At 38.8% G+C, this 26,306-nt stretch overlaps 1 protein-coding gene across 1 annotated transcript in view; it reads right to left on the reverse strand.

The window, feature by feature from the left end:
• Positions 1-1,196: 1,196 nt before the first annotated feature.
• The window catches only part of HCN1 (hyperpolarization activated cyclic nucleotide gated potassium channel 1), a 203,092-nt gene continuing 177,982 nt past the window's right edge, over positions 1,197-26,306 (reverse strand). The window contains exons 6-8 of the mRNA XM_074570419.1: positions 22,909-23,149; positions 4,968-5,132; positions 1,197-3,037 (exon numbers count right to left, since the gene is read on the reverse strand). Coding sequence (XP_074426520.1) covers positions 2,211-3,037; positions 4,968-5,132; positions 22,909-23,149 — 1,233 coding nt within the window. The 3' untranslated portion in view covers positions 1,197-2,210. The remainder of the gene's footprint in view (positions 3,038-4,967; positions 5,133-22,908; positions 23,150-26,306) is intronic.

Below are 26,306 nucleotides of genomic sequence, written 5' to 3' on the forward strand. Positions count from 1 at the left end.
ATTTCGCTACTAACCCCATAACTCCTGTTAAATGTAAACGTTAAAGAGTTTGAAAGATCAGTATATGATCTTAATTAACTGACGGAATTTGTTAGCATTAAAATAATATAAGGGGTGTTGTACGGATAAATAAATGGTCTTGCAGCGTATCCATAATGTTCCACTTTAAAACAATCACTTCCCCATATACTACTCTGGGCCACTTAATTAATGGCAGCAGCATGTTAATGGGTTAATTACATCGCTTTTTACTGGTGAGTGGGAATCATCAAGAACTGGAAGATTTTTAAAAATTTGTTTGATGTACCACTTTAGTAGAAGGCATAACAGGCAGCATGAGTTCAAGCTCTGTTAGCTTTAGAATATTTACTTGGCTCTCAAGTACATCTGGATTCACTGCATTACGTAGTTTGTGATGTTATTTAATTTTTCCATGCATCGTTAAACTCAGCATTAATGGGAAAAGAATTCCTTTGCATTTGCTTCCTTAACATGAGTCAGCTGGATTTTAAGGAACAGAATATATGCTTGTATCATATCCATAATGCTGATTTTTCAATGAGTTAAATTATGACACATTTAGTTTCAATCTCTATTTAATGTGACATATCAGGCACAAATGATTACGAAATAACTTTTTTTTGTGGATAAGATAACATGAAGGTTTGAGCAAACAAAACAAAACGTTCACAAAACAGTATGCTTTAACCCTGCTTTCTGTCACCATTTCCTTTCTGTTTTGAAGACATAAAAAATAATAAACCTTGTACCTATGGGCTATGTTTGACACTACATGCCTTAGGATATACTAACCATTTAATTACGATATACACAGAGCAAATCGTGCATTTCCAGACAGACTTGATGCTATATTATATTTATTTTTGTAAATTAACACCACAGTCAACTACAAAACTACAGTGAAGACACAGAAAGCACCTGAAAGCCTAAATCAAGCCGTGGTTTACAAATAATTGTTTAAATGAAAAATCTCACTTCTAGACTTAAACCAGAGATTCAAAGTCAGCATTTTAGGAATTTTAAGGTAGACACAATTAATGAATGGTTATTATTTTCTAAGATACCATAAAGCCTTTTCCTACAATGGCTGACCGAACCTATTTTTAACGTGGGGGTTTTTTTTGTTGTTTTTTTGTTTTTTGGGTTTTTTTTGTGTGTTTTTTTTTTTTTTTTTTCCCCAAAGCATGCATGGAATATTCTCAGACACTACTGAGGGCAAGGAGAAGAAAAGTGATGGTATTGGTGAAGTGCAAGCGGTTTGCAGGATCAAGCGTACAATTTTGCATAAAACATTGCATGTAAAAGTAACATTGTAGGTTTTAAGCCATTGCATTACAATTTAACAGTTGTGTTGCACTTAGCTTTAACAAATTTTAAAACTGTAAATTTTGAAGTGAAGAGCGGAACCTAAATTCCTAAACAAAGACCTTGCAATGGTACACCACACAGCAGCTATTTTTGTTTGGGTCTAAAAAGTTATTTACAATGGCAATATTCATAGTCTTTGTAAAAGTCTTTAGCAATGTCAAGATTGAAGTCCACCCAGTTTTCTGAAACAACAGAAGGGTTGACATGTCGTGAGGTTACAACCTATCCAGAGGAGTGCTAGTGCCAGCCTTTTGACTGCAGGTGTTTGCAATTTATTTCTTTTCCAATCTAATTCCCAACGGAAAGTGCTAACATGAAATGCAATGGGAAATAACAACTGAATTCTTCACGATAAATTAACAACGTGTACGCAATATATGAAATAACAGAGGTTTCAGAATATCATTCAGTCAGTGCTATGTGTTTGTTAGATTGTATTTCTCTTTTTCTTTTTTCATATACTTGTTTGAAGTTTGTTATTGTGTTGACAATTTTCCCATGAAAGTAGCACATCTCATAAAGAGAGAGATCTGTTAGACTGATTTTAAAGTTGACACATTAAAAATAAGTATTACAGCTGAATTTAGACTCTTTAATGGTTGCAAGAAAGGAAGACATGAATTCAAACAAGTTTTTTTAATTTTTTTTTTTTGAGATATATTTTATATGTATAATCTTTACATTCGTTACGTAGGGCAAAGCTGTCTAAAGTATTTTTTTTTCTCATAGTAGACTGCTGGGGCACATTAGGAAACAGGCTAAAACAGTTCTGGGGACGGTGCTCGGTTTGTCACAAGTCTGTCGCTCACAGTCACCAGGGATCATAAGTTTGAGGCGAACCGCGGTTTGTCTCCCTCGGGCTCTGTGCTTAAGACTGCGGATGAATCCCTTTGCAGGGGGGCTGGGGGCGGCGCGGCCCCCCGGTTTGGGGGGATGGCTCCCGAGGACATCTGTCGGAAGAGTGAGACCCGCTGGGGGACAGTGGCCCGGCCGGCCGGTGGCACGCCGGGGCCGGGGGCTGGCTGCGGGAGGGAGGCGAGGGACTCCCCCACGGTGGGGTGAGGCCTGGCGATCAGGGTGGAGATCTCGTGGGGCAGGGAAGGCTGTGAGGCGGAGAGGGGCCGCACCTCCCGGGTCAGGTTGGTGTTGTGGAGTGCCTGGGTGCTCTTGTGGACCTCGTTCTTCTGCCCGGCCCCGGGGGGCTGCTGGGGCGCCTGCGGTGGCTGCTGCTGCTGCTGCTGCTGCTGCATGAGGGAGAGCTGCGAGGCGGTGGGCGAGGCGTACTGGAAAGTTCGGCCGGCCAGAGGGCTCTGTACAGGCGGGCTGCAGACAGCGGTGGTGTAGGAGCAGGGCGAGAGGATGACGGCCTGCTGGGGCGTCTGGGTGCTGGGCGAGGGGGAGTGCAGGTTTCCGTGGGACAGGCTGCTGGCCGTGTAGACGGGAGGGGACTGTGTCCTGACGCGCGACGATGAGCTGGAGGTGCTGGAGTTCAGGGCGGGCATCTGTTGCAGGCTCACTGGGGCGATGGTCTGCACCATCTCCCTGTCATGCTTCACGATCTGCTTCAAGATCTCGTTCTCCTGGTTGTTGAAAACCCCAGTGTTGAGGTCCTTCTGGAACTTCTGCAGGAGGATTGAGTTCTTCTTCCCTTCACAGAGAGGCAGAAGAGTTAGCGAGCCTGAGGCGCAGGGGGAGACCCCTGCTCTGACTTTGCATCTCGGCCCCCATCACCAAGGGCTATATATTGTAAAAGCCTCAGCACAGGCCGGGCTGTGCCACACCGACCCAGGCTGGCAGGCAGCTCTCAAGGGACGGCTGGCCTCCAGGAACACCCCGTCCCCCCTCTCTCTGCGCCAGCACAGCCAGCTTTCATAACACCACTGCCCTCAAAGACACCTGGACGTTCTGTGCCTCTTCACTCGCCGTGTATTGCTGTTACTACAATTATTCTGCAAATGTAACCATGGCAATTTACTGCGCAACAGGGTGGAAAAAGCCATCGGGTTCCGCGTGTATAATGTCTTTCTCATCGCAGAACTGTCCTAATTTCCACCAAACTGTTACATAAATTATAAATACACCTGCCATTTAACACATTCCCTGGAACTAATTATTAGACATTAGTAACTAGTGACCGCTAGCTTGCAAGAAATCATTTTTTTAAATGTATGTGAACTAATATGAACTCACGGATAATGTGACACCTGCTTGCACAATAAGGACTGCTGTACACTGTGTCCTGGTGTCTGCTTGATGGCTCTTGGTGTCTGCAAGATGTAGACACTATTCTGTGTCATCAGATGCGCAGGAACACAATTGCACTCAATTGTTCCTTTTTTGGATAAAATGGATCACATTTTATCTTTTGTCCTGTGTAAATTTTGTATGGTAAACACAGCACTTCTGACAGGATTGCTACTCCAAGAGCAGACTGAACGTTACGACTAATATTATTTAAGCACATATTAGACTTGGACTACATTTCCAGAGAGTCTTGAGAGAAAAATTGCAAGTCTTGATAAGATAAATGAATGCACTGAGTGCTCACAATCTGCAAAATACTAAAACAGGTCTATTAAGTATTAGAAACCTTCATACTTGTATTTAATTTCTTTACTCTTGCTATATTCAAGAAAACATGCTTTCTTCCAAATCACATCTTCGTCTTTGAATAGACAGCACAATGACAATGCCCTGCCATTCTTTCTGTATTCACTTTGAAGAAACTTCAGGCACAACTGTATTGAGAAAGAGTGACGTGGGGAAATTCTTACACTTGAGTTTTCCTGTGAAGTTGAGGAGACACCACCAAACAGGATAAATGATTTTTTATGCACAGCTGCATTTTAAAACCAGTGTCATTATTGATGACCAGAGTGTAATTCTCCCAACCGAAGACCATCTTTTTTATCTAGTATGGCCTATTAGAGTGGTCCAGAATGTCTGGATGCACAACGGCAGACTTCGCAAACCCTGTTTTGACGATCTGCCATGTCCTTCTGCCTTTCACTTGGATACCATTGGCCTGCTTTTCTGATTGCAAGCAGATCTGAGTAATGCCAGTGTGCAGCCATCAATGCTAGCAGTGCTCCTGTTGTGAGGAAAATGAGAGCCCTGCTGCAAAGGATTAATTCACTTCAACAAACATGGGTTTTGCGAGTGCTGAGAGACTTCAGCTCTTCCCAGCATTATAGATATCATCTGTAAACAATTTATGTAGGAAAATGTCATGTACTGCTCATGAAACAGCATAAATGCTATCAGGTGCTGAGCGCAGCAAAAGAAATATACAGGATTAATAAATAATGCTAATGATAACTGAAGTATACAAAATAATCCTCAGAGGAGTATGAAAGCTTTCTAAAACTCAAGGCTTTTTATTATTTAAAAGTGAGATTGCAGAATTTCTTGTCTGGACACATGTCTTATTCATAGATCAACAGAACATTTACTGCAATGTAACAGAAAAAAAACTTTTAAGAAGGGTTTAATCTGGGCATTTTATCATGCAACTCAAGGAAAAGAAAAGATAGAAAGGTTTTAAGAATTCCTAACATGGAAAAAAAATATTAAAATACCTATCCTGTCAAGTCTATCAATTGCCACCGTTTCAAAGGCCCTTCTCATCATGGGGTACTCTTCCAGAACCTCATTGAAGTTGTCCACTGAGAGGGAATACAGGCGACAATACGTGTCTGCTCGCACACTGGCAGTTCGACGGCCCTTGGTCAAAAGGCAAATCTCTGGGGAGAGAAAAATTCAACACACAGAGAAAACAAACAAGTTACTGAGCCATGTGAAACTTAAAAGCTAGGAAGTGACTCAGCGCTAACGAGTGATAATTCAGTACTCAGCAACAATTTTTCTATTGCTGTTTGTGCCAGGTTGCAGGGACAATTCTGAAGGTATTTGATTCTAGTTTTGCTACTCTCAAAAAATAACTAATGTCCTTTAAGAGCCGTGCTTATAGGTTTTCTTGGTCTGGACACTGATTTTATCAGGGTTTTTAAAAAAAAATTCTTCAAGCTGTAAGAAATGATCCATCAGCTGTCAAACACAGCTTGCTGACTCGGTTAGCCCAAGTGATTCTATTGATTTGTTTTAATTGTCCAGCTGACATAGAGGACCAATTCCTTTAATCATTCACCAGATTTACTAAACTAATTTAGTACATGATATACTGATATTTGAATATAAGAGCTGTTCTAAGAAAAAAATGCTTCAAGCATGAAAATGCCTTCTGTTTCCTTGGGTTTTATATCCTAGGTATTTTGGGAGAGGAAACTTATGATTTTAGACTTTTTCTTTCTCATTGGGCTAAAACACAGAACCTTTTTAACCTCTGCCCACTCCATTTGATTAGTCTATTAGCCTTTCTCTGAAAGTGCCTCCAAAAGCAATTCATCGTTCTGGAACAGAGGAGACCAAAGCTGTATGCAGAGTCCCAAGAAACAGCCCCAAACTTGCAACTGCTGATTTTCAAACCCCGCGGAAGAGGGTTACTGGATAAAGGCGAAAGTCAATGTTCAAGGCTTGTAACAGCAAAACATATGGGGTAGAATATTTATTTATTGATTTATTTATATTAAAAGACAAAAATTTAAAAAGTCAATTGCAAAAAGAAGTGTTTGAGTTGATCCTTTTGCAAGCTGGAGAATAACACACTTAGAAATACAAACAATTCTTGGGCTCAGGCAGGGTGAGATATATTTTCCCTACTCAGTTCTAGCAGCCAAGAGCACTGAGTTCATATTTGTTCATATTGAAATACTAGCTAGGAAACTTCCTCCTACCCTGCTTGTGTGTCTACCAAAAATAATCAGTCTCAATCTCAATAAAACTATCATTCTCAAGTGTGGAAAACTAAATATTCCTCATTAACAAAAATAAAGAATTCTGCGGGCTTTACTTCAGATCTACAAAGTGCTAGCACAGTTCTTTCTTTTTTTTTAATGTCTTTAAAAAAATGCATTTTTTATTAATCTAGAACATAAAGAACCTTGATGGCTTTTCGTCTCATACTTCTTCTTGAAGAATTTCCACATGCCACCTAACCTGGAAGGCTTAGGGGCAAAGATGCTTAAATGAAAGTGGATAAATCAAAGTAAATCAACATGGGACCAGTACTAGCACAGAATGTACTTAAACACCAATAGCTATGGGGAGAATTTATAGACTCTAATGGGTACTGTAAGAGTCTTGACCTGATGTCCCTCACAAAACTGGATGCCCATGAAATAATGACAGTTTACCGTAAAGAGCCAGCTGGGTCAAAGAGAAGCCAGTCCTTTCCTCTTCTATCCCCCAGCTCACCCTGACCCCTTCTCCTTTGATTGAACCCACTGCATTTTAGTTACAAGAGCAAGAAGGACATTTTGCCCAAAGGAAGTAGTTAAATGCAGTGAGTGCCTACTCCATTTCCGAAGATACTCTTCAGATCTCACACAGAATAAAGTTTTACAATCCATGGTTGAATTTAGAGATAACTAGCTGGAAAATCTGTGTTACTAATGATCTCTTGATTTTCAGCTTTCTGCGCTTAAAGTTTCTGCAGACAATACTAGAGACATGAGGAGGTGTCTTTTGCTACACTCAACAAAAGTACTTGAGTTTAAAAAACAACACATGCCCAAAACAAAACAGACGTTGACTATGGATCCCAACCATTCCGATGAGTGTAAAAAAAATGGAGAAAGTATGTTTTCATCAATTATTAATTTAGAACACAGTATTTTAGATTACTTCAACAAGAAGGAAAGAAAGAAACCGTAAGAGACAATGTTGGATTTCATCACAGGACAATGGGACCATGGAATTAATGGATATTACCACAATAAATATAATTATTTTCCCCCCTCTTTAATCTTCTATTATTCTTGTCAAGTAAGGGGAATGGAAAGAATCACTGAAAACTATACATTGTATTCTGCAAACCCTGTCAGCCCACAACTTCTGGTTGAAGAACATCTTTTTGGAAGGCTCCTAGTAACCATAATAGAGTCTTCTAGTTAGATAAAATAATAAAGGATGGGTCAGAAAAGATATGACAAATGTCCCAGTGCCTAGAAACTGATCAGGGAGTGCCACTGTGGAGCCTGCCTGGTCAGGAAGCAGGGAAAGCTTCATGTTCTCAGTTGCAGTTGAATGGTCTCGTTCAAAAGAGGAACTACAGCTTTCTGACAGAAAAAGTAACATGTGATGAATACCAACGTAATGCATTTCCAGCAGTTTCTTGACTGATTAGAGTTGTATTATAGTCACTGATACATTATCTACAGTGCTTTGTTATACTTATCAATAGCATTATTTGTACTCTGGCCACAAGGCTAATGTGCTTGTTCATTGTATATGTTCTTCATTTAAGTTCATTTCATCTGTTAGCTATTTATTTCGAACAAACTCTCAAGCATAATAAGACATAATATATGAAATGTCATTTACTTGGACCAGAGAGGAAGAACACAGAATGTCAAAACGTGTTCCCATCAAACATTTGTGTTCTTTTAAATAAATCAAAGTAATTTTTTATTCTTTTTAACAAATAAATAAACAATAGATTTCATGAAGAGAACAAAGTAATGAAAGCATCCATGGTATATTTAAAGTGAGTCTTAGCGGCATCAAGTACACCAGGTGACCTCAACAATTATGTTCTCCTTGATGTTCAATTGATTTAAACAGACTATGAAATACAAACAATAGCACAGTAGTGTGCAGTCAAACACAAAGGGCACAGACTATTTTCAAACAGCTTGGACAAACAAGGTTCTCTATTAGCATAAAAAGAAAGCGGTGGCAGCATATTACTCACTAATATTCCCATCTGTGGTTGGCATAGTGCAGTGCATTCACACTGGCACTTTCAAAGTGTCAAATACTTCTATCTTTCCTTTCCAAACAAAAGAATGTCTTCAATTCGAATTAATAATTATGTATTAGGCTACAATGAACCTGTAATTCAACTCTTAATGCAAGTTTTACTTTCATTATTTAGTCTCTTTGGACAACTGTTCCCTAGAACATTCTGAAACAACTGTCAATCACTGTACTAATGAAAAATGACTATATGGAAGCATTAAATGATGCTAAAAACATTCATTTGTTCTTACAGTCCATAGTTAATAGAAATGTAATTCATTTGTCCTTGAAAATCACAATTTATGTTCTGCTAAAACAAGATCTTTCCCACAGAACAATGCAGCTCTCAAAAGAACATGGAAAAGGTCTCAAATACGATGTACTTCCTGCTGTCAAGACATTGACTAAAAAGCACAATAAGAAAAGTTTAAGGCTAAGCCTGTTCTGAAGGCTGTAATTATAATAATCAAAACTGACCTCCAATATATCAGCTGCACGCATACATAGGACATGGCTGAGCGGTAGGCTTGGCAGTGCTAGGTTAACCGTTGGACTTGATGATCTTATAGGTCTTTTCCAACCTAAATGATTCTATGATTCTGTGATTCTATGGCCGTATTTCAGCAAAAGCATCAAGTTCAGTTTTTGGAACACTCTAAGTTTCTAAAGAAGCTTTCCCATATCTGTATCTCATAAAAGAGGGAACGTGTAGATCATATCTTATTATTGCATTAGTGTGTCAAAACACTCTGGAGAGGAAATTCTACATACCTGAAAGACATCACTAAGGAAGACTGATTTTGGGAAAACACGAATGAGATAAAGTGAATGAGACAACCCACAGGATGACCTTTAAAGAATAAGGATTAGTAGGCCTTTTGTAAGTGTCATAGTTTTGGTTCCAACTGAGATCAGGTTCATCGTTCTTGTGGACTGTATTGATATGCCACTGTAGGAGATAATTTTCACCCTTCCCTGTTGCTACGTGATTCCTACACATTTTTTTCTTCAAGAAAATAATTGCAGGGGATGTGGGAGCAGTTCACCTCTAGCACCATTTGTGATGTTGCATGGCTTGCTTAGTCTTTGCTGGATGGGTACGTGGGCCGGCTATCCTAGCAGTAATTTCCTGTTTCCACTTTATATAGACCTAGGAAAAAACCCTTTTTTACTCTGGGAAGCAGCACAGTTTATCTGACTGTGTGTGGCACCTATCCATGAACTGACAGTTAGTTTTCCATATAAATTATACTCAGATGTAATTACTCAACTTTCTATGTCACATTAACATTTGACTAGATACTGAAAAACTTCAAAAATCAAAATAACAATATAAAGTTGCCTTGGTGACAAAATGTATTCACCAATAGGTAAACTGTGTTGATAAATGAAACAGTCATAAGTCCCGTAGTTAGCTGGTTCATTAAATGAAACCAAACCAGTTCCGTCTCCATGGAACATATTTCTTAGCTTAGGATGGTATATGTAGAAAATTTATACAAGGAATTATTATCAGCTTTGTTTTGCAAGGACACAAAGACCAGAATTGAAGGAAAAGTTCATTTTACTAGGTGCAGGAATTAATTTTTTTAATGAATAAATAAGTTAACTAGTATTTTAGACATATAGTGCACTCCATATTAAAATCAAGTAAAAATAATTAGCAGTTTCTATGCATTTCTGAACTGCAGGAGTTTATTAAGTGCTCTGTCCCCTTTCAAAGCTGTTACAGGTTTCCGATCATCTGTCACATTTAACATTACAGGATATAATGAAGTGTCCTTCCAGCTGAGGACAGCTGACTGTTGCTTCAGTCTCTCAGCAGGAAGCTTGTTTCATCTTGTAGCAGGCATATACATTGCTGTGCAAATGGGCAAGCAGCTATTTAAACCATCTGGTTACTTTCAGCAGCAGAAGAAAGTTGGAAAATCAAATTCAAAGACTTGGGTCAGTCAATCTACCACATTTGGGAATGTTTTATGATTAGTGGATTAGAATATTTTTTGTTTTATAGAGAACAATGAGTTACTAAACTATTATGGGCAAAACTTAGAAGTACAAAAACTCTTTCCACACATGGACCTCGTAAATCTCCAGAACAAGTTTCCCAGAACCAGCAGGTTTAGGATATTCTTCTTCTCTAACATCATTCTTAATAACAGCAACTCTTTGGCATGGTGCAAAGATCAATAGTTCTTGATTCCCTTCAAGCTACTGAAGTTGTGTACTGAGCAGAAACTAGCTAATAGGCACTTTCTTGGTGTGCCAGTCACAGGAAGGGACCTTCAGCTCAGGGCAATCTGCTCCCAGCTTTACAACAAGTAATGTGAGTGATGATTTTTTTTTGTCAGGAGAGGACTATATAAACTTCAGGCAATTAAAAAAACAAAACCACCACAAAACAAAACAGTAACCTTCAAGACACCCCACTCTTTCTGAAATGGAGCAATTTCCCAGTTCCATGTTGACTTAACCATCTCTGTTACAGGAAACAGGGAGAAGCTGTTTCATATGATAAAAATGTGATTGCTTTAACACGTACTTCTGCATTTCTATCTCCTTTTTCTTTATCATACTCTGGAAAACATATGTCTATAATTTTTTTTCTAATTTTTAATGTATTATTTTTATCTTTCAATATATTACCACTAGTGCACATAATAGAAAACTGGAAATGCTGCCTGTTGTTATAGATACTAAAAAGACTAGCACTAGGTCTTATGATTAGTCAGAGTGTAGCTTGCACTAATTAAATGAGTTTCAGTAATCTATTTTCTAAAAAAAAAATAAAAATTAAATGTGATGCCATATAGCTATGCAGATTTTATTTTACAGTTGTTTTGCAAAACAGTATTTACATTCGTATTAGTCATGAGTATGGAGGAAAAAAACCAAAGTGATATCCCCCAAATCCAGACCTATGGAGTGGATGGAAATGAAAAGGCTCAGGAAAGATTTAGCTCTGAATTCAGTCCTATATTTAAGATACCTTAAAATATAGTCACTGCTCAGCAGGAACGTTCCTGCAGCAAAGGAGAGAGTTTAAGGAGGAAGGAAAAGGGAGACAATTACTGTCTTTTACAGCCAGGTTTGTAATCTGGACTGTCCAAAAGAAAGCTACGCAAAACCCACACCTTTTCCCACCTTATTTACACTAAATATGTAATTGCAGACAAGCAGTAAGAGACACTGCCTGCATGACCTCTTAATTTAAAAAATGCCAACAATTGTCTGTAAAGTTGCTTTCAGATATCTGGGTTCAACAACTGGAGAGAGGGTTCATGAAGGAGGCCTAGATACAGTGCTGAGTAGTTACTATTTTGAAGAGGGATTGAAAATGGGCAATTACAATTAGGGGTCCAAAACAACTTCCCGAATGCCGCAGTTTCAATCTCGTGTCACTTTTTGAAATATTTACCCAGACCTAATTTAAATCTATCTATTTGTGATAGCTTTTGCATACTATTAAAAAACAAAACAAAACAAAACAAAAAATCCATCAGGTTAGTTTATTTCACGTTTTTATTGTCTGTTTGTAGTAATTTGAAATTTATGGCTCTGACACATGAACTCTTAACATGTTCATTGTTTATTTTGTTTTATTTTATTTTAATTATTTTCTAATTTAATAGAACAAATAAAAGAAACAGAAAATGTGCCCTAAACAGCACGGCTGAAATTGTGATTTTTTTAAACAGTAAAAGATGAGAAAAAGGAGAATTACACCCCTGTTAATATAGCAATTAAAAATGCAAAACCGTATTTCATTCAGTAAGGTAGAGACTCATGCTTACTTACTTGTGGAATTGTCCCCTCATTGCAAGTTAGGAACACAATTCTTGTTTGCAAATATCTGTTCCTGCTTGCCAGCGCCCTTAACAGCTGAGATAATTTCTCCTTTATGAAGATGTCCCATATGTATCATGTCATATATATGAAGAGAGGAAGAGAATGCAATGGGGACTGAAAAGAATATTCTCTTCTATGTTTGAGGATGACATGGTGCTATGGTGTAACAGTCAATAGTAATAATAGGGGGTTTAGTCTTCTGGAGACAGGAAATGGTCAATAGGAAAAAGAAGCAGATGATAAGGGATATCAGCACCCTCCACAAACAGTATTTTACCAGTCCTTTTCATGCAGGATGTTATCCTTGGGACATAACCCCCACATTTGGAAAAAGAAGGGTTTGTCTCCAAAGCTACTGTGAGACAAGGAGAAAACCTCAAAATAGATGAGCTAGAAGCAGCTGGAGACAGGTATCTATGATGGGCATTTTATCACCATTTTCCTAATCTAAAATACAGGTGAAAGGTTATTCTTTTGCTATATTTCTTTCCATTACTGTCTTCCCTAAAGGTCTGCCTCCCAAGCCTTCATTTTCTTAACCTTTGTATATATGTATGTGAAATATTTGGTACAGTAAGTGGTCTAATTAGAGAGGTTTTATTCCTATTTTTTTTCTAACAGTATTTCTAATTGTCAGAGCAGTACATTTATTTCATTGGAGATAGCACAATTTTCCTGGCGGAAAAATTATTCTTCTGAAAAGAACTGCCTAACTTTCATTGACCCAAACTTTGACAGGATTTATAAAGGAATATGGGCAACGAAGGTAGTGAGGGGTCTGGAGCACAAGTCTTATGAGGAGCGTGGGGTTGTTTAGCCTGGAGAAGAGGAAGCTGAGGGGAGACCTTATTGCTCTCTGCAGCTACCTGAAAGGAGGTTGTAGCGAGGGGGGGTCGGTCTCTTCTCCCAAGTAACAGGTGATAGGACAAGAGGAAACGGCCTCAAGTTGCACCAGGGGGGAGGTTTAGACTGGATATTAGGAAAAATTTTTACATGGAAAGGGTTATTAAGCATTGTAAAAGGCTGCCCAGGGAAGCGGTTGAGGCATCATCCCTGGAGGTATTTAAAAGACGGGTAGACATAGTGCTTAGAGATACGGTTTAGAGATGGCTTTTGTCAGTGTTAGGTTGATGGTTGGACTAGAAGGTCTGAAAGGTCCCTTCCAACCTAGGCAATTCTATGCTTCTATGAATACTTATTTTAAAAAATGTCTGTCAACAAGCCTGAAAGTATATGTTTTTCTTTACTTTGTCACGAATTTGTCTTTTCTGCTACCTATCTATGAGAAGCCCATTTCTCGAGACAATTGCTGTTCTTATCAGTCTATTTCCTTAAATAAAGCTTAATATGCTACTTTATAGCAGGTCTAAGAAAAGCAGTGTGATAACAGGCTACTAATTTGGATGTTTTGAGACTTACTCAGAGCAGGCCTCTCATTATTTCCATGTGAAATTCATTAAAACAACTTGGCAGAGCCTTTGAAGTATTATCTACTGTGATATAAGTAAATGTTGATACGGAAAAAAGACATTTTGGGCATGTATTAATTTTCAAGGCACATTTGGATGCAATAAGCCAATCCATTTTAGCCATTCTCTAATGATTTTTGTAATTTTTGACAAGACATATATAACCAGCTGTTTTTAAGTCCCCATATTTCCTGTAAAGTTAATGCTGATACACTATTAAGTATAATTCAGTGTAATACATCTTAATATCTCAATCATATAATCATAGAATACTTTGGGTTAAAAGGAACTTTTAAAGGTCATCTAGTGCAACCTCCCTGCAATGAACAGGGACATCTTCAAATAGATCAGGTTGCTTAGAGCCCCGTCCAACCTGAACTTGAATGTTTCCAGGGATGGGGCATCTACTACCTCTCTGGGCAACCTGTGCCAGTGTTTTACCACCCGCAGCGTAAAAAATTTCTTCCTTCTATCTATTCTGAATCTACACTCTTCTAGTTTAAAACCATTGCCCCTTGTCCTGTTGCAACAGGCCTTGCTAAAAGGTTTGTACCCATCTTTCTTATAAGCTGCAAATAGGTCTCCCTGGAGCCTTCTCCAGGCTGAACAACCCCAACTCTCTCAGCCTGTGCTTAAAGGAGAGGTTCTCCATCCCTCTGATCATTTTTGTGGCCCTCCTCTGGACCTGCTCCAACAGGTCCATGTCTTTCCTGTGCTGAGGACCACAGAGCTGGACGCAGTACTCCAGATGGGGTCTTACCAGAGTGGAGTAGAGGGGCAGAATCACGTCCCTCAACCTGCAGCCCAGAGTACCATTAGCTTTCTGAGCTGTGAGCACACATTGCCCTCTCATGTCCAGCTTTTCATCCATCGAGTCCTTCTCCTCACAGCTGCTCCCAATCCCTTCATCCCCTGGCCTGTGTTGATACCAGGGGTTCTCCCAACCCAGGTGTAGGACCTTGCACTTGGCCTTGTTGAACCTCATGGGTTTCACATGGGCCCACTTCTTGAGCTTGTCCAGATCCCTCTGGGTGGCATCCCATCTCTCCGGCATGTCAGCTACACCACTCAGCTTGGTGTTGTCTGCACACTTGCTGTGGGTGCACTCCATCCCACTGTCTATGTCATTGATGAAGATATTAAACAATATTTTCTATTCCCTGTTGAAAAAATCCACTTAGTTCCTTACGTATTCAGTGTTATGCTCTTGTCATCTTGAGTTTGGCAAACAATAACGGTTACAAATTAAAGTATTCAACTTGAATTTAAGTGGACTGTAAAAATATTGCACTTCATTTTTTTTCCATTAAATTATTAAACAAATGATCAGAGACTGTCAGTTCTGAATTAAATATTTAGATTAAATATTTAATCTAAAGTCAAATATTTAGTTTAAATTCTGCTGTGTAAAATTGAAGGTAATTGCAAAATCATCTTCTGGTTTATCTGTGTTGGCCACCTCAGATTTCCAAGGTATGCTGATGTGATATTTTACTTGTGTCTAGTTCTTTTATGTCTAAATTAAAGTGTAAGTCTTAAGTCTAAATTAAAAATTTATACTGTTTATGAATTTGCAGAATTAAAATTATAATTTGGTTTGAAGATGATGTTATTTAAATAGTGAGAATTATTACCAGCATTATTAATACTGTTAAATTTATATTTACATTTGCTAATTAATAAAACTCCTAAATCCAAACCCACTTCTACCTTTTAGCTTCACAGAGTAAGTTATTTTCATACTATCTATTCTTCTTAAAGAGTCTCTTAGACTTTTAAAAATAATATTCTGGATAGTTGTCTGGATAGCAAGAAGTTCTTCTGACTACATGGTATTTTCTATGTAAAATATGGTGTCAAAAGAACAATGTAATGCAGAACAAGGAATTACGCTATATCATGAGGAAGTGTATCCTCAAAATGGCAGACTAGTTGGTGCCAAAATGACTTTCATTTTTAGGACCTTTTGCAGACAACTTTTAGAAAAATTTTCCATACTGTTCATCTGAAAAGTGTTTTATGAATGAGTTGGTATGGAGATCTGGAGATCCTGCTCCCTTAAAGCATTTAATTTTGTATTTGCCATTAAGAATGTGAATAATCACACCTCCGGGAGGCTACACATAGTTAATTACTTGGACTGGACTACTTTGAATAAGGAGTAGCCATATACAGTACTTTTGCAAAATGTAAAACTGTATATGATGTCACATTGTCCAGGTCTAAAGCAGTGAGCAGTTAGACACTTTAACAGCATTTTCTCTATTTACAATCAGTATTATGCTGCAAATCTTTAAAAGTAGTCTATCAAAAGAAAGTACCTAGAGTATACCCAGAAAAAAATAAGTGGCAAAATATAATCTAAAGTGACTCAACATTTCCCATGGTATTATTTTCCACTGCACTGGTCTAAAATATACTGACAGTTGCTGTTCCAAAATGGGGAAAAGCTCCATAAATAATAGGTAGGTCAAAGAAGTTCTGGCTAATTGGCCTTCTACAAGCTGAAGCAAATGCAAGATACAATTTATTAGAATTTCAAGTGTGGAAGGATAACTGTTAAAACAGTATTAAATAATTTAAGTGAAATAAAACAGTATTCCATGAACTACACATTAGAAAAAATAAACCCAAAAAAGAAAAGATGCCATAATATGTCTCTGGGACATATTCCGGGAAGATGGGGATGAGAATTTGATTTATACATAATTTTTCTAGATGAATGATGATATTCATCACAATTAGTAATATCTGCCTTTGAATAAGTAAAATAAAACTTGTATTTGTCTCTTGTTACTACTGAAGAGGTAAACCATTACATTTTTGTATTCATATTCACACACAGCAACTCCCATATGTATATCTTAAAATGAGTTTTAAATAATCACATGAACTTCTATATGTTCAACATACCTGTAAGCTCATAGAAAAAAAATATTTTAAGCAATATGAGTTTCAGTTAGTCCGCAAATTGATTTCTTGAATGACTCCAAGTGTCACAATACCATTGGGATTTTCAATGGGAGAAAAAACAATGGGGAGGGGGAACTGCAATGGAGACATCACAAATTGGGTACCACGAATTACTGCACACTTACCTACTGGAACTAGGAAACTCCCTCCAACTGCAAACACAGCAAAACCTCCTTGGGGCCCCCAGGCCTAATACATAAAATATACCTACACTTCCTACTCACTCAGTTTGGATTTCCCTAGCAATATCGGCATTCCTTCAGCCCTAACACAGTATCCGTTAAAAAAGGCAAAAAGGGGTTATAGTTTCTTGGAACTTACGTCTGGGCTGCTGAATGAAGGCAAGCCTGTGTAAACACAGGTGGGAAAACAGATGGAGAAAGGAAAAGATAGCAGAGAGACAAGCCTTATCTTGTGTCCTTAGAGGCTGAGAGGAGTTTTGCCAGTGACTACAGCAAGAGCAGGATAAGACCACAAACAGAGACCAGTCCTCTGTCCACCAGCAAGAAAGCTAATGAAGTAACAGCAGAGTCCTGAACGTGCTCCCAGAAATCCTCACTTTGGTAAGTTGTGCTGAGCCTTACTGGTTGGGTAGTGCTGGATTTATTCCTGTCTTTCTCTTTGTAGGCATGTCAGCCCCACTCTCACACACCAGGTAAGCACAAAGGCAGTTCAGCACATGCTTAGCTGGATCACGACTGCACACCCAGAGTATTTCCTCTGACTCCACAGGGCTGGCAGCTGGAGGGGAACAGGACATTGCCACTCATCAATGTGCTCTGCAGTAGCTTTGGGACAGTTTTAACCTTTATGTTTGCAGGAATCTGAGGTGAGTTATAAAATGGCAAAAAGCTGCTTTTCTCCTTCGTTCCCCAAGCAATAGCTTGCAGTTTGTAGCAGAGTGCATGTGAACACCAGCAGACTGGGGCTGGCGTCAGGGCTATGCAGAGAAGTGGACGGTCACAAGGCATCAGGGAGCAAAAGGCCTTTCCAGAAGTGAAGGAGAAATTGCAGAACCAGATCTTATTGAAATAACTAAAGACCCACATGTGCAGCCAACTGAGTAAGATGAAGGAAATTGTTGGAAAGCAGTTCTTTTACTAAAGCAAACTTCTCTTTAGTTTGTTACACTCCAGCATGTCTGTCGTTGTAATTAATCATGAGACATTTCGAATCACCAACGTATAGAATGGAGTGATTCTGATATCATTTACCCCAGAAAAAATCAGAATTGCCTTATAGCAGTGGTATTATACCAGTTTATACCAATATATATTGGTTAATGTAAATTAGATTAGTATTAGGCTCATTAGATACATTATTATTTCTGCTCTGTAAAGCCTCAGGAAATGATGAACTATGCTTCTTTATAAGCAAAAGACTCATACTCTTCTGATTCATCTGTGAAGACTTCAAAATCTTTGCATTTGAACAGTTTTATGTGTCTAGTGAAGAATTAATATGCAATCTGTTCAGTAATTCCTCCTATCACAAGAAGCCTTTGAGTAATTTCTAACACAATCACCTGGTACTCAGAGGAAAAGGTTCAGCAGGATTGTAATCTGGCAATTTCCTCCCTACCATTTATTACTGGGATTAAAGCATAAAAGAGTTTGAACTATTAAGTTATTAAAGAGAAATACAAATTTGCACTGACACAGACAAAAAAAAATGGGAAGCTCTCATTCTCCACTGCTGTGTACTTAACAAAGACTTTACATTTTCAGTATTGTAAACTGCAGATACTCAAAACCATGGACAAGATGACAAAAAATTAAATAATTTAGCCCTCACAACATCCTCAAAATGCAATTGCTTACATTTTTCACCTGACTCCTGATTTTTATTCTCCGTCCCAGGAAGGATGAATTCAAGTGTGCTCATCTCAAGCTTCCAATTCAGCTTAGCTGCAAACACATGTGCAGTCAGGTTTTCCTACATGCTGTTCAAAAGGTATAGATGAAACACGTTTGCACTCCTTTCCATCTTCTGAAAGTTGCTTTAGTGTTGTTCAGACGAGCTGTTGCACTTTGCATTTTCTTCCCTTTTCCATCAATCTCATGGACGTGACTGCACTCACAGTTCCTCTGTCTCCTATTTTTTTGAACCACCCACAACTTGACTCCTACCCTCACAGTCCTCTCTCTGTTGACCTCCATCTCACTTCTCACACTCTTCTGACCTCCCCTATGGTTTTATCCCATGCCCTCACCATCCCTCTCTCCTTACCTTCTTCATTCATATTTTGCTGACCCTACAGAAGCGGCTAGAAGCAGAAGGTCATAATTTCCATTAAGGGCAATCTTATTTCACCTCCTATGAAAACTGTGTCAGTCTCAGTGGGAAAAGTTTTTCTTTTATTTGTAAAGAGAAAAGCCTCATTTACTGATTTGCTGAAAGTAGCAGCAATCCCCTTCCTAATAACAGGGAACTGGGAGACATTTTAGAAAACTGAGGGAAAAAGTGAAGGAAGACTTAAAAAAATCCATAGACGTTTAGGAAAAATGAGTATTGCTGTATTTCCTCAAAAATAACAAGATATGGTCCTGGAGAATTCCATTAAAGCACCTGTAGAGTATTTAAATCCTGGAATTCTCCACTGATAACTGTGGCTTACATCATTTCACTGATGTAGAGGTGACTATATAACTGTGCGATACTGTGAAAATCAGCTTCATGTATTCTTCATTGCCTCATTCCTGTCCCTTTTATACAAACTCACACAAGCCCACCATGTGAGGACAGGGATTCTAAGGTAAGGCAATAAAAAGTTACTATTCTTTTTAAATGACAGTAAAAAGCAAGGAAAATGGATTGTCCTGGATCTTTATGAGAAAATCCTTCCAGTGATTCATGTCTGTTCAAGACGTAATTTATGGCACTCGCTTTAAAACATTTCCTCTGTGGTCATTATTGAAAGGTTTGAAAGAACATAATAAACTTAAAATCACACTTTTTTCTGAAGACATTTATCATCTAACAATTAGGAGATGTTGTTTTTTGCTATGTTGACTGCAGATCTGAGGGAGTGTAGGCCGGTCAGTATTTCTCACGCACTCCCTTACACATTTCATGTATTCCATCGAAGGGGGAATGGGGGTGAAGGTAGAGGGGATGTGGCCTAGGGAAAAGGACAGTACCAGAAATTGCTTTCAAATTCATACTAGCACTTGGAGTAGATACGTAGGATGATAATACCCTTCAATCAGCAGTCTGAAAAAAACTTACAGCATGAAAATTAGCACCCCACACGCTGCTGGGCTAAGTAACGCTCCTGCACACGAAGTTCAAGAGGATTAGATTTTTGAACACACATAAAGTTAAGGGATAGGATGCTCTTCCCACAGGAACACCAATGAACAAACCACAAGATCTATGTGCTTACTGTTTTGTACTTACTCCTTCCCTCCAGAAAGGAGAAACCAGTGAGAAGAGATGAGGAAAGAGGCAGATGGTAATCAAATCCAGATCTACGGAGAGCTCTCTAGAGTCACCATTCTGCATGTCCCCCAAAAATCAACAGAGAAGGTAAAGCAGAAGTGAAGTGTAGTCTGATTAATCTGTTTCACTGACCATTATCCAGGCCTATTCTTTTTGAGAAGAATTTCCAAGCAATTATAAGGTTTATCTAGTTTTATGTGAGACTTATAACACCCAGATCCATAGGGAATCCAGTTTTTTAATTAAGAACAAAGATCAGGCAAGAGAATTTAAATGTTCAACAGCATTTCAGTCTTCAAACCTCTAGATATTTCCTCTCTTTATTACTGCAACTTTTGGTTTTCCAGGCTTTCACTCTCCCAGCAGTTTCCATTCAAGCCTCTCCCAAATACTGGTGATACTGCTTTGGTTCTTCTTAAATATTGGTTTTCACACTAACCTCCAGTTCTCCAGCAGCTCCAGTTTGTCATAAGTTTTCTACAAACACAATGTTGTCAATACCCAAACATTTTACATATTCTAAGTTTGATAAACATTTTCCAGATCCAAGGCAGGATGTTGGCGAAAACCTTCATGAGTTCTGGAGGCTACCCTGCCTCTCCAAGGACTCCTCCTGAATCTCCCCAGCGCCAGGACCGCCAGGAAACTCAGCTCCAGGACACACCTGACATCCAACAGTTCGCATCTCTGAGCTGGGACTGGGAACTTCCAATTCATGAGACATTTAAAAATTGAAAAAGGATCTGTTTAGGTATAGCACACGCCTCCCACCTGTGTGTTCTTCCCTCGCTTGTGTTGATATTTATGTATTATGTTAGACCTGGGAGCTATACAGTTGAATTTGAAGTTATAAGTTGCAGCTTCTTAAACGGTATCTCAGCCTCAGATTTTGCATGTCTCCATTGCAGAAAAAAGGGGTTATTTGTTTTAGGATTTGAACACAGGCTTACTCTTCCAGCTTGTCATTTTACCAATGACAAGAACACTTGTGTCTGCTTTGGTCAGGAAGCTGTACTCAGATTCTGATATACGTTTCAGGGAAAAAAAAGTCTTCTCCAAAGAGATGAGAATATTATTTTTTTTCTGCTTTGACAAACCAAACCTTTTCACTTCACAGTTCTGAATCACACTACTTTGGATCTTATGGCACTACCTTTCTCAGCTTCTGTCTCCCTGTGCACTTGCCTCTCCTCTCCTCTCCTCTCCTCTCCTCTCCTCTCCTCTCCTCTCCTCTCCTCTCCTCTCCTCTCCTCTCCTCTCCTCTCCTCTCCTCTCCTCTCCTCTCCTCTCCTCTCCTCTCCTCTCCTCTCCCTCTTTTTCTCTCTTTTTCTCTCCTCTCCTCTCTTTTTCTCTCCTTCTCTTTGCCTCTCGTTGCTCTCGCCTCATCCAGCAACAGTTATTATCTCCCATTTGCCCCAGCAGCTGCCAGGCTTTGGATGCATTTGCCCCAATGTTTGCACCCCTTGTTTCATCCCAGCTGCAGTCTGGATGAGGAAAACTGCTTTGGTACGCAGTGTAATATATTCTTGTGGAGTCTGGATATTTCAAGTAGCTTATTTTTTGTCTGCATTTCTGCTAAGAAGGGTAGCGGATGAAAAGGATGAACTAAGTAGTCGTTGCACTGCAACAACAGGCTGACAGTTATGTAAAATACTTTCATGCAAAATCCCCTCTGATCCTCTGCTGGTTCAGAGGAGTATTATGGTCAGATTCAGCAAGCAGGCTCTTGCAAACTCATTTTCATAAACTGGGGCACTGCTGAGCATAGAGAAGACCAAGACCAAGGTTGTTCTGTTTCTTCCTCCTCAGCATTTACCTTTTCTTTCTTCTCAATCTCCTGTCTTCAGCATCTACCATCTAAGCCCGTGGGATAAGCAGAAGACCTCTTTACCGAAGTGCTTCTACAAATACTAGTAGAAATCACCTTGCAGAGGCTACTGCAGGGTGACAAGGCCTGCTGGACGGATGAGTAGGAGTTGCTTTAGCATATTATTCTAAAATGGGATTAGTTAAGTAACCCTATAGCCCAATTCAAACACTGAGCCCAATTCACTTTTCTAAGCTTCCCACTTCTGTACACCAGCTAAATGCCACCGATTAGGCTTTCAATTGAACATTTTCTGAAAGGCTTTTTGCCTGAGTTCTGGGATGATTCATGGGATTCAACAGAAAAGTAATACAATGACCAACTAACTGTAACCATCATGGGCAGCAGTGGTACACACATGTGTTCAATCAGCTTCTGGAAACCATCCTTGCTGCTACTCACAGAAGCAGACACCTATTCTATCACACAAGGACAATTTGCATTCACAAGGAACAACATTTTCATACTGGTCAATTATTATATATATAAAAAAAAGAGATTGCTTTCATCAAAATATTAATATTCAGATTCTAATATGGATTAAAATTCATGTCTGGTTTTTATTAATATACATCTATTTGAGAGCTACCTAGTCAGATAGGGAGTCCAGTTTCTCATAGTATATACTGGAAAGATAAACATTGCTGTGTGCTAAAATTCAGTGAAAAAGCACTAGTAACCTTTTAGAAGTACTTTGCATTTATGACTCAAAAATTGTATCCCTTTTCAAAGAAGATGAATCCTGTTTATTTTATCTTTAAATAGATACAAAATTACTATGAAAAGTATTATATTTTTATTTAAATACTGTCTGCTAAATAACGGTGCTCTTAATTCAAAATAACTTCAACATTCAGGAAGGTCATTCTGTATGTTTAATAATTATCCTCACAACAGTAAGCAGACTCTGAATGTCTTATTCAGAAATATTTTGCGCACTCTTCACTGCAGCTAGAATTGTTTAGGCAAAAGACACTCTGACGTCTCTTAGTGTCTGATATCTGAACATGTTTTGTTCTAGTGCATTCACTTCAATGTTATAATTCATTTTTTCCTACTCACCTCCGAAGTAAGAGCCATCTGTCAGCTTCAGCTCCTTATTGGATTTGGTGATGACACCAGCAACACCGTGCTGAATGAAATACATCTTTTTGCCCACAGCCCCTTCTCGGATAATATAATCTCCAGGTTGGAACACCTCAAATCTCAGTTTGCTTAGCATAGCAGTCACAAAATTTGGGTCTGCGTTAGCAAAAAGAGGCATTGTAGCAACCAGCTTCCGACAGTTGAAGTTGACAATCTCCTAAATGGGAAGGAAACATAATTATAATAATAGTCAGAAAATATATGCAATATGATGAGCATTGAAAAAAAGACTTTCTGCTTCCTTCACAAAGAAGTTCTTTATGCTCGTATTGGACTTTTCTGTGTTACTTTCTGTGCCAAATTTTTTTAATTTTTTCATTATATTTTCATCTGCTTCTAGTGAAGTGATTGAAACTGCAGTGCAGTCTGATTTGTATGTCTAAGGTGAAAGGTTGTCTTCTTCAGGCGATTTTTCACGTTATTTATCATTCCCGTTGGATTTTAAGGGGAAAAATATGACAGAAAGATAAAAATTAAACAGGAATTACACTGCCTGACAACAAGATTAGCTGTTGCAATAACTGTATTAACTGATAAAGTTATGCAAGTCCTGTGTTTTCAAATATTACAGCAGTAATATCTTTCTGATCAGAACAACTCCAGTGGTAATATGAACGTACATTATAGTTAGCTGCAGGGCTAGTTGAAATCAACAGGAAAACTTCCTTCCCAGAATTTAATTCATTTTACAAACACAGAAGCATACATTCCTGTCCTCCGAAGAAATGCATATGTAGTAGACCCTTACATGCTTATAAGCAAAAAGTACTGCTATTTTCCTAAGACTGCTACAGGCCTTAAGGGCGTCTCCAACCAAGAGTATTTATATTTACAGAGCCAACTATGAGCACATCTACATGTAAGTATTAGTACCAAAAATCTATAAATGTCCTACTTGCTTTAAATCAAAAAAAAAAAGCACAATTTCTGAAAGAGTTTCAAGTTCATTCTTGCGGACCTTACTTTGTGTTAGGAAAACTGGCATGGTCAGTTGTTATACAGATTTAACAGCGTACTGAAGAGCCGAGGCTAATCAGTATTACACATGAAGAGGGGCTCAGGCAGGCAACCTCTACTGAGTTAGCAACACAAACATGACAGGAAGAGCATATACGATCATCTGTATATAAATGCACACAGAGCAAATAGAAGAAAAATACAGCCAGCAGTTACCTACCTGCTTTGTAAAACTAAATATAATTTTATTTCCAGTGGAGTATCCCTAGCATTTCCTACAGTAAGTCAAGGCTTTGTGATTGATGTAAAGGAGACATCCCACCTACCACTGCTCTCACTGCCTTGACTGAGGCCCATTGCACTCCTGCTGGAAGTTGCTTTTCCAGCCTCCCATGCCTCTGCTGTCTCATACATCTCATATATCCCATGCAGCCGGCTCTCTGAGCAGCAAGCTCAGATATACTTGTTCACAGTTCAAACAAATTCCTTTATTCTCCTCCCACTCCCACTATGTGATATCCTGTTTGCAGGCATGATAGGGAAGTTCAACTAATTCCACAGTATAAGCAATAAAACCATAACGGGTTCTTCCAATCAGCCCCTTTGCATCTGGGAAGAAGGTGGGAATCTCACTTTGAAGGGAATCCATTGGCCACTGAGGCAATTAAGAAGCATAGGCATGATCAAAGAGTGAAGCAAGAACCACCTTTGCCCAAGAAATTACATCCTTTCAAAATAAATCCAGTGGAACAAAATGTCTCAGCAGTGAAACAAAATGTCTCAGCAGGCACCTGCGAAGCAGAAAGCCGTTATCTTGAGCAATCTCTTATTTTCCATTAAATAAAGAAAGAACAGGACAAAATTACTTCCTAGTGCTACTCCTGGTATAGACTTACGATATCTTCTGACAATCCCATAAGAAAGTGTCGTTATCTACTGTCAAGGTATAAACAGAAAGGTCTCTAAGCAGAAATAAACACTGATTCTTAACAAAGGGCAGTTTAGCGATTCTCTTTAACCCCGGTCTCAATAGCATCACATTTATATACTTAGATAAACACTACATAAGGCTTCTTCGCCCTCCTCTTTTTTGCTCTGTAATGAGCCAAGGGGATACAAAAAATAAATGCTTTTATATAATCATAATTTAATGCAGATTTAATTCCAGAATTATTGGGTTAAAGATAGAGTGAATGAAGAGTAAGTTGCTACATCTTTGAAGTCAGTCACTAAACTCCAATTGAATTCAGTGGGGATATGATTCTACCAACAATGTTTTATCTGAGAATTATTTATAAGTGACGGAAATAGAACAACATTCCTCTTACATCACTTTTCGCTGTACTACCTCACTCTTCCTCACCCTCTCTGATTGCCATAACTTCCCCTTCTTATGAGGGTTTTGGAATGCCTGAAACACTGCATCATGTATGGACTCCATTGTTAAGCAAAAATTAAGACATAAAAAATTAAGACATGAGGAGACAGATCTGAGACCAAGAGCAGACTTCTTCATGGTTGCATGAAACTTGAAATGTAGAGGAATACATGTCAGGAATGGAAAACAGAAAAGATGTGAGGAAAAGAGCACTGGGAGACTCCTATATATTGAAAGGAAGAGCAGCCTGGCTATCACTCCCACCAGCAGGCAGACATGGATGCTACCAGTGTGACACTATAGGACGCTACTGTCTACGTACATGACATCAGAATCAGAGCTTAAAAAACCCCCACAAAACTAGTCTTGCTTGTAAAAACACATAGAAAATTTGATGCAAGATGTGTGCTGTTTGCCTGAATCCAAAAATTACCTAAGCAACAGCACTGCAAGGTGTGAATTACCAGATAGGTGTCATGGGCATTCAGGATCAGTGAATCCTGATGAGTCAATAAGTCAAGAGGCGTAATCCCAGGCTACCCCTTCAAGTATATTCTGTATGAGGGAATAAATATTGCAGAGATATTCCAGATGACTGTCTTTCTAAAGGATGAGGATAAGCCGTTTTTCCTTCTCATCTAAATACTCCATTTTCCAGTCAAGCTTCAGCCAGTACCTCCATCCCAAGCAAAATTTATTCTCTGTTCCTACTGCTCGCAGCATGGTGGCATCATGCGAGCTGTCCCAGGCTACATCCTCAGCTCCGTATGAGACTGCCTTACTGCAGTCTCGGCTGATGCTGGAAAGCTGGCAATAACTATTACTTGTCTTGCCTTGCCCAGGGACTTTTCAGTAGACTTGCTGCTTGTTTTCTGTTTCTGAAAGTGAATAGCTTGTCTTGCATGCCCAGGAGGCAGAGAAAGGAAATTACTAAAGAAAGCAAAAGTTGACAGGAAATTATATAGAAGCTGGTGGGGAA

The sequence above is a fragment of the Larus michahellis genome, chromosome Z, assembly GCF_964199755.1.
Source record: "Larus michahellis chromosome Z, bLarMic1.1, whole genome shotgun sequence".
NCBI lineage: Eukaryota > Metazoa > Chordata > Aves > Charadriiformes > Laridae > Larus > Larus michahellis.